Consider the following 16,044-nt stretch of genomic DNA (forward strand, 5'->3'; position numbering starts at 1 on the left):
ATATATTTATATAAGCGTGTTTCCTAAACCTATTAATGTTTTTTTTTATTTTTATATTTTGCCCTGTGTTAGTTTTGTTTATTTTTTTATCTTTTTTTTACTTTCTCATTTGTGTTTCAGCCTTAACCTTAATCTCCGCCTCCGTAGTGTAATAGTCAGCACGCTCGGCTACCGTTCTGCAGGTCCCAGATTCGATTCCCAGAGGGGGGTCTAATAAATATAAGAGAATTGTTTCACTCTAATATTTATTCAATATTACCTTGGACTGGTACCTGAAGCGGAGGGCTGATCACCTTTCCTTCGTGTGTTAACGATCAAGATAACACTGCGTTTATATGATGCAGTGCCTTATGCACCATCGAGCACGGATAAGGGTTCGAATGAATGAAGTATTATAGTGAAAAGTCACCTATATTTATTTGATCCCACCCCCTGGGAATCGAGAACCTAAATCTCATGTCGCAAAATGAGTAATGGAATTATTTATCGAGTACATATGACTTATGTTTGTAATTTGTTTTTTTTTTTTAATAAATAAACTTGTGCAAATAGCAAATAATCTGATATTAAAAAATATACGTTACCCATGACCCATAATCATATTTTTTATTGGCAAATAAATAAACAAAAAATATTTTAAAGTATCCATAAATCCAATTTATTAACATTAAAATATCCTAGAAATATAGCGAATCGTGTCACCTTTAGGTATTAAATTTGCGAGTCACTTTAAGCCGATATGAGTGCTTGGCTATGATACCCAAGATGGAGCCATTAAAAAGAAAAAGAAGATCAGAGTGGCTAATATTGTTCACGAATTTCTTCATGACGTTGCTTAAAAATGCTATTCGCTCCTCTTAATGTAAAATGTTTACTACTAGCCTTCAATGATCTGGATTATTTTCGTTATTTTTTATTTATATATATATATATATATATATATATATATATATATATATATATATATATATATATATATATATATATATATATATATATATATATATATATATATATATATATATATATATATATATATATATATATATATATATATATGTATATATATATATATATATATATATATATATATATATATATATATATATATATATATATATATATATATATGTATATAAAAATACATCATTTGTTAACATATTAATGTTTGATACTAATGGTAAAATAATCCAAAAAATATTTCAGGATTATTTTGAATAAAAACGATTTATTGAAAATAAAATTGTCTAACTACGTAAGTTGTGAAAAAAGTCTATGGGTACCTACGCAAGATAAAATCAGAGAAAATTACTTTTATTTAACGTTACAAAACATTCGCGCGATATCATCTGTGAAAAGTTACAGGTCAAGTCATGTCACGATTACTGAACGTTATTTTTAATTATTACAAACGCTGAATTAGAGAGGTGGGTGACCAGGAGATGACCGAATCAAGGCTAAACAATGTAAATAAGTATTTTATATCGCAAATAAATTTACGATAATTAAACTTTTACGTAACGAAATAATAAGAGTCGGTAATAGTATACGAATATGATTTATGGTTCATACCCTCTTCTTCTTCTTGGTATAGGTCTTGTGGCTTGTTTTCAAGAGGAATTAGCTTCCTGCAATGTCGATTCCTAGCTTTCGATCCATCTCTTTGGTGGTCTGCCCAGGACTCGTTTGTATACCTTGGGATAGGCCGTACAGTGCAATGTGGGGGAATGTAAATGGTTCCATTCTCCTCACATGCGCATACCCTTGTCTCTTTTGTTGCCCCCGCCTAGCGACATCTTCAATCTCGTATATTTCTCTTATCCTGGTGTTCCTTATTCCATCTCGTAGACTCTTGCCAGATATGCTCCTTAGAGTCTTCATTTCTGACACTCTTAGGGCGTTTTTTTTACTGCATTCGATCCTATATGTCATGATGGGTCGCACGCAAGTTTAGTATATTTTAATTTTCTGAAGATCTTCATATCTTCATTAGTAACAATAATCCCTGAATCCACATTCAACAAATATATATATGCATATATATATATATATATATATATATATATATATATATATATATATATATATATATATATATATATATATATATATATATATATATATATATATATATATATATATATATATATATATATATATATATATATATATATATATATATATATATATATATATATATATATATATATATATATATATATATATATATATATATATATATTATATATATATATATATATATATATATATATATATATATATATATAAATATAAATATATATATATATATATATATATATATATATATATATATATATATATATATATATATATATATATATATATATATTTGTATATATATGTATATATCACTCACTCCTTTCAACAACGTCATATACTTATCAAAAATCGTCAATTTTCAATTGTCCACGTTTTCGGAATGCCCATAAAATGTACCATATTCCATCAAAAGTAGCATATTTTTAACATAATATTTACCCGCCACAGGGCAGAAAGTGTTGTTTTTGCATTAGGAAGAAAATGTATTGTTTAATTATTTTTTTAAATATCCTAAATATTTTTCAAATGGAGAAAAAACATTCAGGTTTTACTTAAAAAGATCTGTTACACAGTAAAAAGTTCAATATGTGGCAATTCAATTGATATTTATTTTTAATACATTTTATTAATTTTTTAAACATTAAAAACTATCTCCTGAAAAATTTAGTTTTTATTTTATATTTGACGTTGTTGAAAGGAGTGAGCGATATATGTTCATATAAATAAATAATGAAATATATATAAATAAATATATATATATATATATATATATATATATATATATATATATATATATATATTTATATATATATATATATATACATATATATATAAATATATATATATATATATATATATATATATATATATATATATATATATATATATATATATATATATATATATATATATATATATATATATATATATATATATATATATATATATATATATATATATATAATCCGAAACGTTCAGTAATACAACTTGAATACACATAATAACAAATACATTCTCAACCCTCAGTACAATTTTGATCATTGATATTTAAATCCTTTAAACGAATGTTCAATACAAATGTAAGAACAAATAGTACAAAAGTTTTTACATATATATTAAAAATAAAAGGTAAAAAGGTGCCATATAACAAAAAATACTATACAAGCGTACAGTCCTCCAACTCAAGAGCAAAAAAGTAGTATAGTTGTCAACTCCTATTATTCTCATCCTAAGTAAATTGTTTTGATAAATGAATGGTAGTTAACGGCTTCTTGTAACGAGATTTTAAGGTACCTACATGTAACTTTTCGTTATCTGCCTGTCGAGTGTAGTACCAGCGCTGGATGATTATTTCCTCCTGGTGGGTATATAAACCCGGAATTCCAAGTGGTAATCACAGTCGAAGGAGATCTGAGCAAGATGAAGTTCCTAGCTCTGTTCTTGTTTGTCGCTCTGGCGAAGGCTGCGTCTCTGGACAATGTCCACACAGAGGCCGATACAGTTGGTAAGTTGGCATATTTTATGGATTATTAATTAACTCGTATTTAACGATGAAACTTTTCAAGCGGACAGTATATTTATTTATTTATTACAGCCACCACAGAGTTTCTAACAAAGCAGAATAACATCTATGAGCTATTGAACCACGTCACCACATATGGAGCTCAGCGTATCCCGACTGCCAAGGAATTCTTCACCCCGATCTTTGACAAATTTACCGTTAGTATAATTGATTATTTACATTTAAGCCAAGATCTTTAAAGTAGGAACACTTTGAGTATCGTTTTTTTATAATTTCAGAAACCCGAAGTAGTGAAACACTTCCTCCATGTCGTGAAGGGTGGACTCACTCCCAAGTACAAAATTCCTTCAAAGATTTCTGAGCACTACTTCAAGGAGACTGCTGCCTTATTCGATGTTTTCTATTACGCTAAGGATTATGAAACGTTCTATAAGACTGCTTCCTGGGCTCGCCAATACGTCAACGAAATGATCTTCACTTACACCCTGAGCCTTGCCGTTCACCACAGAGCCGATACCTTCGGAGTTGTCGTGCCTCCATTTTATGAAATCTTCCCCGCCTTCTACACCAACTACGCTGTCTTCTATAAGAGCAATCGCATCAAGACTCAAGGATACGTCAGCGATCCTAAGATGGCCAAATTCTACGGAATCGAAGCTCATGACGAATTCACCTACACCATCGCCAACAACTTCACATACGAACATGGAGATGAAGACTATTTGATTTCTTACTTCACCAACGATCTCGGTTTGAGCAATTATTATTACAATTTCCATATCAACTATCCTTACTTCCTCGGAGGAGAAGAATTTGGTTTGAACAAGGAAAATCGCGGAGAACTCTTCTACTTTGTGCACCAACAGCTTTTGGCAAGGTACAGAATGGCCAGGTACTCGAGCGGTCTCGGAGAAATTCCCGAGTTCTCGTGGCGTAAGCCAGCCAAGACAGGATTCAACCCTCAGACCATTGGCTACAATGGAGCCCCCACACCGGTTAGGCCTGACTATTACAAATTCTTTACCGAAGACAACGTATTCGATATTCAAGATATTGAAGATTACGAAAGGCGCATTCGTGATGCTATCCACGACGGATTCTTTACCGCGGTAAAAATAAATATTTCAATACATTTCATTACAAACGCATATTTAAATGACTCTTTACTTAATAATTTTTGTACATTGCAGGCTGATGGAACTAAGTACACACTGACTAAACCCGAAGATATCAATGCTTTTGGAAATTTCCTCCAAGGAAATGCTGAACTTGGATATTCTCACTTCTACAAATATTATTTCAATGTTGCTCGTAAGATGCTGGGAGCTTCAGTAGATAGGTAAATACCAGTATTTTTGTATCTACTGTATATGATTAAGTTATTTGAAAGACTGTCTCAATTTGAAAAAAAAACTTTTATAGCTTTTTTGGTGGAAAAAATATCGTTTAATTATACTGTTAAAACAATCCTTTTGTACAATTATAATTCATTTTGTGCAAATTTCAAAAATCACAAATTATACTAGAAGTTTCATTATTAGCACATTTGTAAATATAATATCGTTATTTATATGCGGATATATGCTTCGTTTATATTGATTTGATAAAATATTATACTTCAGCGACTTCTACTAATTTTATACAATATTCTATTATAGCGACATCTACATTCCATCTGCATTGGAACAGGAATACACCGCTACACGTGACCCCATGTTCTACCAGCTGTATTCCCGCATGTTCCACTACTTCTACCGCTTCAAGAACAACCTGCCCGCCTATACCAAGCAGGAGTTGGCCTTCGACGGTGTTACCGTGGATTCAGTTCACTTTACTGACCTAACCACATACTTCGAGCAATTCGAGTTCGATATCACGAATGGAGTTTTCCAGACAAAGGAAGAGATCGAGAGCCACAAGGAGAAATTCACTTTCGCCGCCAGCCAAACTCGCCTTAACAATAAGCCCTTCTCTGTCACATTCGATGTCACTGCCGAACACGACACTGATGCCACCGTGAGAGTATTCCTCGCCCCCAAATACGACGAGTTCGGTCACCCCATCAGCGTGGACAAGAACAGACACAACTTCGTCCAGGTCGACTTCTTCAAATACCACTTGAAGTCCGGCAAGAACACCATTAATCGCAACTCGAAACAGTTCGCCCATACGTCGACCGACTATCCTTCAACCCGTACGATGTACAATAAGGTGTATACCGCCCTCCACGAGAAGCAAGAGTTCCACTACGATGAGGCCGAGGAGTTCTCCGGCTGGCCCCTGAACTTGCTGCTGCCCAAGGGTACTAAGGGAGGTATGGAATACTACGCGTACGTCGTGGTCACTCCCTACAGCCCGATGGCTACTCCCTACAGCTTCAGCGGCTTCCCGCACAAGTACAACTCCGGCTACGATGTGACCACCGGACACCGCTTCTACGAGAACCGTCCCCTTGGCTTCCCCTTCGACCGCCATGTCGACAGCGCCACATTCTACTACCCTAATATTTTCTACACTGACGTCACCATCTACCACAAGAATCACCTTTCCGTCAACGACTCTACTAAATATTAGGAATGAGTAATACATAAATATAGCAAATCCAACCAGTTTCTTTAGAATGATATTCATCATTCGACGGGGACTCAACAAATCTAGACAATAAATTTCACTCAAAAATTATTTCTTCTTTCATTTATATTTGTATTTTATGTCGCTCTTTGGTATTGAAAAACTTTTAATTGAAGTTGTGCGAATTGGTCAATTATATATATAATTGTTCACAACATATCGAGGGCATTCTAGCAGACTCAGACAGAGATCCGGAATAATGAAATTAAAGGCGCAAAAATTGGTCTAGTCTTTCTTACACATTTCTCTTTTATTAATGGTAAATGAAATTAATTATTTTAAACAGTGAAGAATATATTTCTCGCTATTATTATTATAATCTTACCCAGAAGTGTGTTTTTTACAATGATAAGTGATAATTTAATTGAAATTAAAGAGTAATGTGTAAGAATGCCTAAAATAAACTTATATCTCAATTAAACTCCATTATCCCGAAATATGTTTGATCACAATGCATTCTACTAGTATGCCCTCGATTAATATGTGTGTAACAAAACCAATACTTTTATCAATAAGAATTGATAATTTCGTGATGTAAATAATGAAATTCTTGTTCAAAGCAAAGAATTGAATTGAATATGGAATTGAATATGAAATTAATTATCTTAAGTGTAAAATCCATGTCATGAAATATCAGAATACATTTATGAAATACTCGTATTTAGATTTTAAGCATACAGACCATAGAAAAAAATGTAGATTCTGCAAATCTGATTTTAAATCTTTGGAGGACTGTATAAGTTCAGTAAATAGTGTGATTTTTGTTATTTGAATAGACTGTATGTTTATTCGTTCCCGGTCAAATAACTGACTTATAAGAACATTCCAGTAGAACAAACTCGAAACAAATTAAAAGTATTTTCCTTCCATTTTTATTTATCGCTTTTTTAGAGTATTAAATCATATTAATGTATGGTATTAAAAAAATAATGTTTTTAATACACTTGAATTGATGAGTTTAACATTTAACCTACGAAAATTTGAAGGAGGGTTTGGAATAGATGGTAGCGGTTTTCTAGAAAAGACGGAAATAAATATATATAAAATGGATGTATGTATAATAAGGATCCTAATCAGGACCTTGACAGGACACTGCAGACTGAGGAAACACATGACAAAAATCGGACTTCATGACTCCCTAGTATGCAGATTTTGTATGGAGGATAACGAAACGCCAATCCACATTCTCTACAATTGTGACGCACTCGCTCGCAAACGAAGTCACATCCTTGGAGGACCTCTACTGGACTCCGAGAAGGTGAAGCTCCTACCACCAAGACAGGTCGTGGGTTACATAACTCACGTAGGTCTTGGCAGTGAGTTGTAATACAGAGGGAGGTCACAATAGACCTAATATGGTCGCGGTGACATAAGGGATACAAGATTCCTTGACCTAAAAAAAATGTATGTATAATATTATGTGGTCATATTTTACGTAAAGACAAGGTAATCCAGCTTTTCAAGTGATATTATGTCCGGGTGATATTAAGTCAATGTTAGAGTGAGAATCACTGATTTTTATTTTGACCATCTGGAAATTGAACCTGAGATCTTCAGGACGGTTGCCAAAACCACTAGACTACGGAGGTGGATTTTTGAAAAAAAATACACTTAATGGGCTGTTGATATTATTATTATTATCAGTTTAGTCTTCCTATTTTATGAAGAAATGCTTTGGATGAACCAACATACATACCTATATTTTGTGGAAATTTAAAATGTTGTTATGTGAGAATGACATAAATTGGTTTTAATGACATTTTACACACTTTTTTCTTATTCGATCAGTGTAATCTAAATTTTCCTACTATAGAAATATGTCCTTTACGACGGGATTTTTTCATTAATATTTTTCTCTTTATTTTAGGTACGTACATAAATGATTTAAAAAAAACATTTTTAAAGGTTTCAAGAAAACCTAACATTATTTAAATTATTTTCGAATTTAAGACAAGCAAAAAATGACAATTAAACATTTTTGGGTCGATAAAATTTAGTCAGAGATATTAACAATAATTATTTGATGAAAATCTTAAAGTCTCTTGTAGCAGTATGACATGCACATCTTACCGTTATATTTGAATAAACATACCACACAATAATTATACATTTATGAGACGAGTACTTAATTACTTTTCTGTGTTTTGAAATATAATAAGATTTTAATGTGTTTCGTTTGCAACAAGTAATAAGAGATTTTTGATACTTTTTTGTAACATTTATTTTTTCCAATGCCAGAAACCGTTTGATAAAAATATCGATATTTTGAGGTTCTTGATCGTAAAAAATATTTTTCAAAAGAATTACACAATTTTGATAGATTTAGATAGATAGATTTTGTACCTGTTTTTTATTGATTTACATATCGCTGGTTAAATGTCAAAGCGTCACAACGTAAAAAATAAACCTCTTTATTCCAAAAATGGTATCTAAATCGTTAACATTTTCATATTCGAAAGACAGACATGATTCTGGCGTCCAAATGTCCATTTCTAACGCTAGAATCATGGGTGTCTTTCGAATATAAAAATGTTGACGATTTAGATACCATTTTTGGAATTAAGGTTTTTTTTCTGTGTGGTCTATTGGCATTTAACCAGCGATATATACGAGTATCAACACAAATCGCTCGCTCCTTTCAAGAACGTCATAAATCAAAAAACTTGATATTTCAGGAGGACGTTATTAAAGTTTAAAAATATAATACAATGTATTAAAAATAAATATCAAGCTACTTATTGATCTTTTTACTGTGCATCAGATCTTTTTAGGTAAAACTTAAAGGTTTTTTGTCCATTTGAAAAATATTTAGCATTTTTATAAAAATAATTAAACAATACATTTTCTTCAAAATTAAAAAACAACACTTTATGCCCTGTAGCGGGTAAATGTTAAGTAAAAAATATGCCATTTTTGCTGGGATATAGTACATTTTCTGTGCATTCCGAAAACATGCACAGCTGAAAATTGACGATTTTTGATTTATGACGTTCTTGAAAGGAGTGAGCGAAATATGATATTTTATTTTTATTTTCGTTCTCCTATTTATGAGATTATTTCATTAACATTTTGTCATGCACGTAGAAACAGGTGATTTTAAAATGACTAAAATAAACAGTGTTTTACAAATTTATTGTTACATTAAAAGCATATTAGAAAAGTTGGTTGCGAAAATATTTATGAAATTTCACATGAAAGATCGATATCAACGCAAGATTTTCGACTAAAACAAACCTAATCTAACTGTAAAAGAAAGGTCAATATTAATTATTGTATTATCTCGTAACCAAGTTTTGTAGATACCAAGTCTGGGGATAAATTTTAGGCGCACCGTAAAAAAAATGGTGAGTTATGTATGTAATAAAAACCATTTCATTTCAATTCAAATGGTGGCTATATTTAGATTTCCGATGTTTTCCCCGAACGATTACTAGGGAAAAATAGCAATGTTTTGTAATTGTGATTTTATCGTTTTTACAAAATACCTTTAAATTATATATAAATTATATATTACATTATATATGTGTATATATATATATATATATATATATATATATATATATATATATATATATATATATATATATATATATATATATATATATATATATATATATATATATATATATATATATATATATATATATATATATATATATATATATATATATATATATATATATATATATATATATATATATATATATATATATATATATATATATATATATACATATACATATATATATATATAAATATATATATATATATATATATATATATATATATATATATATATATATATATATATATATATATATATATATATATATATATATATAAATATATATTTGTATATTCAGACATTTTGTTATGCATTTTAATACATATAATGTATGTACCTTTAGGATCATTTACAGTAAAAGGATCGATAAGATAAAAATGCTAGCGTCACGAAGTACGCATATTTTTATAGGTTATAATTTATTTTTAATAATAATAAATATTTTTTATTTCTATATATTTATAGAAATATTAATTATTTTTATTTTTATTTTAAATCACTCGTAAACGAGTAAGGCGGCTTAATAATAATAAATAAATAAATGTTTGTTTTTACAAGCACATAGATTTTTTAAATCCTGATTACCTCAGTGTGATATTCCGTGTTGAAGCAATCTGCGTTACGATTATTATTTCATTATTATGATATAAATAAAAAGAATCAACAACATTTTAAGAAAAATATATGTATATTATTTAAATAACCAAGGAGAACCAGTATTTTACGTGAACCGACAAATATCACAATCTAATGTTTCGTCAGTAGGAAGGGTAAGAGACGTGACTACTGCAAAGGAAATGAAATGAAAGAGGAATAGAAGATAGGAAAAGGAAAATAGCGGCAATGGGTTTGAGCACTCCCATTTGGAAACTTACTCGTATATGCTTGTGCAAGCAACGGTTGAAGTGTACGAGTTACTTAAGGAAAATATGTAGATACCTACTAGACAATGATATATTATATTAAGATGCAAATGTCTCCAACTGATACACTAAATCAGCGGTCGGGTAACCGGGGTAAATTACCTCAAATGGGGTAAAAATTAAATTTTTGGAGTACTAAGGAAAATTTTCTTTTTTAGTAAAGAAAATCTGTCGCCTTTTTGGTTGCCAAAAGTTGCGAAGGCTTTCAAAATTGCACACGAGGAGGCTGTAAAAAGTTGCTGACATTTACAACAACCTACCTTTATGAATAAGGTTTTTCCACTCTAATGAACATAAAAACGAATTACAGAAATCGATTGAATGCCAAAGACTGTATTTAAATTGCTCTAACATCAAAATGTCCCAATTATGAAGTAATTTTACCAAACATGAAGCGACATCATTTCTCCAAAAGCTAAAAAGGAAACCTGCAAACCGGAATTTTTGTTTGATCCAATTAGAGATTTTTTGTTGTTGCTTGTCTGTTACACACTTACTGTTTTCATTTTTATTTGTAGTGTAAATTAATTAAATAAATAATGTTTATTTAAAATGTACATCGATTGTCTTCTTTTCTAAGTGGGGAGTAATATCGACTTACACAAAAATATTTTGGGGTACTGGTTAAAAAATTCCCCGATCGCTGGACTAATATGCACCCAACAATAAATACACTGCCCGCTATTCTTACTAGACCCGGTCCGTCAAACGATTTTGGTACACATATATAAACGAGTGTAATTGATAATTTTGTACTCCAACATATAATAAATCGCCACTTAATTTTCTTTAATCCCGGGTATAATTTGACGTAGGTACTTGATTTTTTTCTTGAAACGCCGTTTTTGTATTGAAAAATAATTTTTCTTCAAAATAAATATTCTGTTTTGAAAAGTTATTGAAAGGTAAAGAGTTAAATGTCCGCCTCCGTGGATAATGGTTAGCGTGTTTAGCTACCTTGCCAGAGGCCCCGGGTTCGATTCCCAGGAGGGGGGGTAAAAATGATGTTTCACTCTAACATTTATTTGATATTACCCTGGACTGGTCCCTGAGTCGCAGGAGTGATCACCTTGTCTTCATATAAGTAACAATCAAGATAACACTACGTCACTATGATGCAGTGTTCTATACACCATTGGGTGCAGAAAAGGGTTAAAAAAAGGAGTTAAAAATTTATCAAAATATATTTTCAATATTCTGATGACAAAAAAAATCCAATAAATATTGTAAAAAATTCGGGCGTGAAATGACGTCCGGTTCTCAGCGCAGCCGGACGCTTAATGAATTCTACTATTGCGAGTAAGGCCAAGTTAACTACCTCAAAGTTATTGGAGTCGATTAGTGCTCACGGATTAAGAAACGAGTCAGGGATTATTGAATATTATCTTAGTGATTGCGCCCTATGCCGAAAGGTCTCAGAAACGCTTCCTACCAGCTTGCATTTTATTCAAACTATTTTATTCAAACTAAAGTTCACGTTGAATCGAAGCAATTACGATCGTACGCACAATATTTCTATAAAGATAAAAATTATGTCACAAATTAATCGTTTTTGCGATGGTTCATGTAAGGTACGCTTTATTATCTATTTGTCTGACACCGGCACACCGGAGGTTAGATATAGAGTGACCAAAGTCACTTTTATGACTCTACGATTGATCACAAAAAATTCACGAATTTATAAAGTTAAAGTCGGGTTGTGGTAAGTGTCGCGGATTCTTAAGTCAGAGTCTCTCGGTTCAAACCCACTCTACCACAATTTGATACCTTTTTCTAATAATGACCCGCTTAGGCTCACAGAAATAGTATGAAAATGACGTATTTGTGTAAATAATAAAAACACAAATATTTATATTTAAAAATATAAATTCTAGTGATTCAAGAACAATGTTTCGAAATTGGATCATATATTTTATATAGAACTTTCAGAATTTAAGTAGTGTGGTTGTCAATCATAGGTAGAATTGTTGAATGTTACACGTGTGTAACGTGATCACTTAAACTAGACTATGACGGTCGTAAGCCCCGTAAATGTTCAGACTTCCATATTCTTCTTCATCTTTGTTAAGATGTTAAAAAATAATATCATAAACTGAAATTATGGAATAATATACTCCAAAAACGATAGTCTTTTTTAACATAATTAAAATTTAAATAAATAATAAACGTTTTCGATATAGATACCACATTAATATAATATCTAGTTTTAGAATAAACTAATTTTAATTCGGTATTATAGTTGACTAATTCAGCTAATCCATGAAAATACTGGGCATTTAATTAACGATCAGGTTGATATCATTTCGATCCGATTGCAATGACCAAATAAATAAAAGTGTAATTAAGAAAAATTCAAGTTGTTTTAAAGAGTGTAAGATAGAAATGATATATTTTACACAGCAACAAATCAGTGTTACCCCACTAAGCATGATCGAATGATAATTTCTTCCCGGTGCGTATATAAACCCGGTGTGTCCAAGTGATAATCACAGTCGAAGGGGATCTGAGCAAGATGAAGTTCCTAGCTCTGTTCTTGTTGGTCGCTCTGGCGAAGGCTGCGTCTCTGGACAATGTCCACACAGAGGGTGATAAAGTTGGTAAGAAGATTATTCCACCTTAATTAACTTATTGCAAATCATAATGATTTTTTTATTGATTTGGTAGATCTAAACGGTCAATTAAATTTATAAAATTGATTTATTTTAGCCACAACAGAGTTCTTAACAAAACAAAATAACATCTACGAACTGTTGAACCATGTGACTACATATTATAAGTCTCAGCATAACCCCGCTGCCAAGGAATTCTTCACCCCAATGTATGACAAATTTACTGTGAGTAATAATTCTAGTTAACGGACGAATAATAAATATGTATTTAATAAGAATATTATTATTAATAATTTATTTATTTTTCAGAAACCCGAAGTAGTGAAACACTTCCTTCATATAGTAAAGGGTGGACTCACTCCCAAGAACAAAATTCCTTCAAAGGTTTCTGATCACCAATTTAAGGAAGCAGCCGCCTTATTCGATGTCTTCTATTACGCTAAGGATTACGAAACGTTCTATCAGACTGCTTGTTGGGCTCGCCAATACGTCAACGAAATGATCTTCACTTACACCCTGAGCCTTGCCGTTCACCACAGATCCGATACCTTCGGGATTGTCGTACCGCCATTTTATGAAATCTTCCCCGCCTTCTACGCTAACTACGGTGTCTTCTATAAGAGCAATCGCATCAAGACTCAAGGATACATCACCGATCCTAAGATGGCCAAATTCTACGGAATCGAAGCTCATGACGAATTCACCTACACCATCGCCAACAACTTCACATACGAACATGGAGATGAAGACTATTTGATTTCTTACTTCACCAACGATCTCGGTTTGAGCAACTATTATTACAATTTCCATATCAACTATCCTTACTGGATCGGAGGAGAAGAATTTGGTTTGAACAAGGAAAAACGTGGAGAACTCTTCTACTTCGTGTTCCAACAGCTTTTGGCAAGGTACAGAATGGCCAGGTACTCGAGCGGTCTCGGAGAAATTCCCGAGTTCTCGTGGCGTAAGCCAGCCAAGACAGGATTCAACCCTCAGACCACTGGCTACAATGGAGCCCCCACACCGGTTAGGCCTGACTATTACAATTTCTTCACTGAAGATAACGTATTCGATATTCAAGATATTGAAGATTATGAAAGGCGTATTCGTGATGCCGTCCACGATGGCTACTTTACCATGGTAAAAACATGTTTAAAAACTGAATTGAAAAAAATATATTTCAAATTTCTTACAAGGTTTTTCTTCAAATAATATGTTTTTGTTACAGGCTGATGGAACTAAGCACACTTTGACCAAACCCGAAGATATCAACGCTTTTGGAAATTTCATTCAAGGAAACGCTGAACTTGGAAAATGCTCCTTCCATAAATACTATTTCAATATGGCTCGTAAATTATTAGGAGCTTCAGTCGATAGGTAAATTACCTTCCGTTTATTTTATTACCAATAAAAATATTTTAATTCAATTTTACGTTAAAAAAATTATTGACATTATTGGAAACTCTACGTTAACCACTAAGTCATTAATTTATATCGTTACTGCATATTATAATATTACTGTTATTCTCTTATTGTGGGAGGCATGTAACATTTTTTGAGGATTTTAAATTCCTATCACTAACTACTTTATTTCTTGCTCTTAGACATTCATAAAAAAAATAAAAGGGAGTTTTTGAAATGATATTAATTATTTACATTATTCAATTTTAGTGACTTCTACATTCCATCTGCATTGGAACAGGAATACTCCACTACACGTGACCCCATGTTCTACCAGCTGTATTCTCGCTTGTTCCACTACTTCTACCGCTTCAAGAACAACTTGCCCGCCTATACCAAGCAGGAGTTGGCCTTCGACGGTGTTACCGTGGATTCAGTTCACTTTACTGACCTAACCACATACTTCGAGCAATACGAGTTCGATATCACGAATGGAGTTTTCCAGACAAAGGAAGAGATCGAGAGCTACAAGGAGAAATTCACTTTCGCCGCCAGCCAAACTCGCCTTAACAATAAGCCCTTCTCTGTCACATTCGATGTCACTGCCGAACACGACACTGATGCCACCGTGAGAGTATTCCTCGCCCCCAAATACGACGAGTTCGGTCACCCCATCAGCGTGGACAAGAACAGGCACAACTTCGTCCAGGTCGACTTCTTCAAATACCACTTGAAGTCCGGCAAGAACACCATCAATCGCAACTCGAAACAGTTCGCCCACACGTCGACCGACTATCCTTCAACCCGTACTATGTACAATAAGGTGTATACCGCCCTCCACCAGAAGCAAGAGTTCCACTACGATGAGGTCGAGGAGTTCTCCGGCTGGCCCCTGAACTTGCTGCTGCCCAAGGGTACTAAGGGAGGTATGGAGTACTACGCGTACGTCGTGGTCACTCCCTACAGCCCGATGGCTACTCCCTACAGCTTCAGCGGCTTCCCGCACAAGTACAACTCCGGGTACGATGTGACCACCGGACACCGCTTCTACGAAAACCGACCCCTTGGCTTCCCCTTCGACCGCCATGTCGACAGCGCCACATTCTACTACCCTAATATTTTCTACACTGACGTCACCATCTTCCACAAAGATTCACTTATCAACGAGTCGATTAAACATTAAAAATATGTGTAGAAAATATAAAAAGGTTATTACAAACTACGAATTTCGCTGAAACTATCAAACCCTTCATAAAAAAATAAATTTTAAACACAAACAATTTTTTCTTGTTTTCTTTATACATTCATTCG

At 32.4% G+C, this 16,044-nt stretch overlaps 2 protein-coding genes across 2 annotated transcripts; both read left to right on the forward strand.

The window, feature by feature from the left end:
- Nucleotides 1–3,425: 3,425 nt before the first annotated feature.
- Nucleotides 3,426–6,208, forward strand: LOC148304173 (basic juvenile hormone-suppressible protein 2-like). Its single transcript, XM_088268604.1, has 5 exons — nt 3,426–3,586; nt 3,677–3,801; nt 3,883–4,713; nt 4,795–4,943; nt 5,263–6,208. The coding sequence occupies exons 1-5, from the start codon at nt 3,502–3,504 to the stop codon at nt 6,176–6,178; spliced, it is 2,106 nt and encodes a 701-aa protein (XP_088124730.1). The 5' UTR covers nt 3,426–3,501; the 3' UTR covers nt 6,179–6,208.
- Nucleotides 6,209–13,211: 7,003 nt separating this feature from the next.
- Nucleotides 13,212–16,013, forward strand: LOC148304174 (basic juvenile hormone-suppressible protein 2-like). Its single transcript, XM_088268606.1, has 5 exons — nt 13,212–13,320; nt 13,430–13,557; nt 13,642–14,472; nt 14,561–14,709; nt 15,004–16,013. Exons 1-5 carry the CDS (start codon nt 13,236–13,238, stop codon nt 15,914–15,916), a joined length of 2,106 nt encoding a protein of 701 aa, XP_088124732.1. The 5' UTR covers nt 13,212–13,235; the 3' UTR covers nt 15,917–16,013.
- The last annotated feature ends 31 nt before the right edge of the window (nt 16,014–16,044 follow it).

This window comes from Brachycentrus maculatus, unplaced genomic scaffold (genome assembly GCF_059751285.1).
Source record: "Brachycentrus maculatus isolate JH-2025_06_01 unplaced genomic scaffold, ASM5975128v1 h1tg000326l, whole genome shotgun sequence".
Taxonomy (NCBI): Eukaryota; Metazoa; Arthropoda; class Insecta; order Trichoptera; family Brachycentridae; genus Brachycentrus; species Brachycentrus maculatus.

Excerpts from the sequence above, each read along its gene's own strand:
- LOC148304173 (XM_088268604.1), top strand. The coding sequence starts at position 3,502 with ATGAAGTTCCTAGCTCTGTTCTTGTTTGTCGCTCTGGCGAAGGCTGCG. Across the intron at positions 3,802-3,882 it reads CGATCTTTGACAAATTTACC|AAACCCGAAGTAGTGAAACA; the intron begins GTTAGTATAATT and ends TTATAATTTCAG. Across the intron at positions 4,944-5,262 it reads CTGGGAGCTTCAGTAGATAG|CGACATCTACATTCCATCTG; the intron begins GTAAATACCAGT and ends ATTCTATTATAG.
- LOC148304174 (XM_088268606.1), top strand. The coding sequence starts at position 13,236 with ATGAAGTTCCTAGCTCTGTTCTTGTTGGTCGCTCTGGCGAAGGCTGCG. Across the intron at positions 14,473-14,560 it reads ACGATGGCTACTTTACCATG|GCTGATGGAACTAAGCACAC; the intron begins GTAAAAACATGT and ends TTTTTGTTACAG. Across the intron at positions 14,710-15,003 it reads TTAGGAGCTTCAGTCGATAG|TGACTTCTACATTCCATCTG; the intron begins GTAAATTACCTT and ends ATTCAATTTTAG.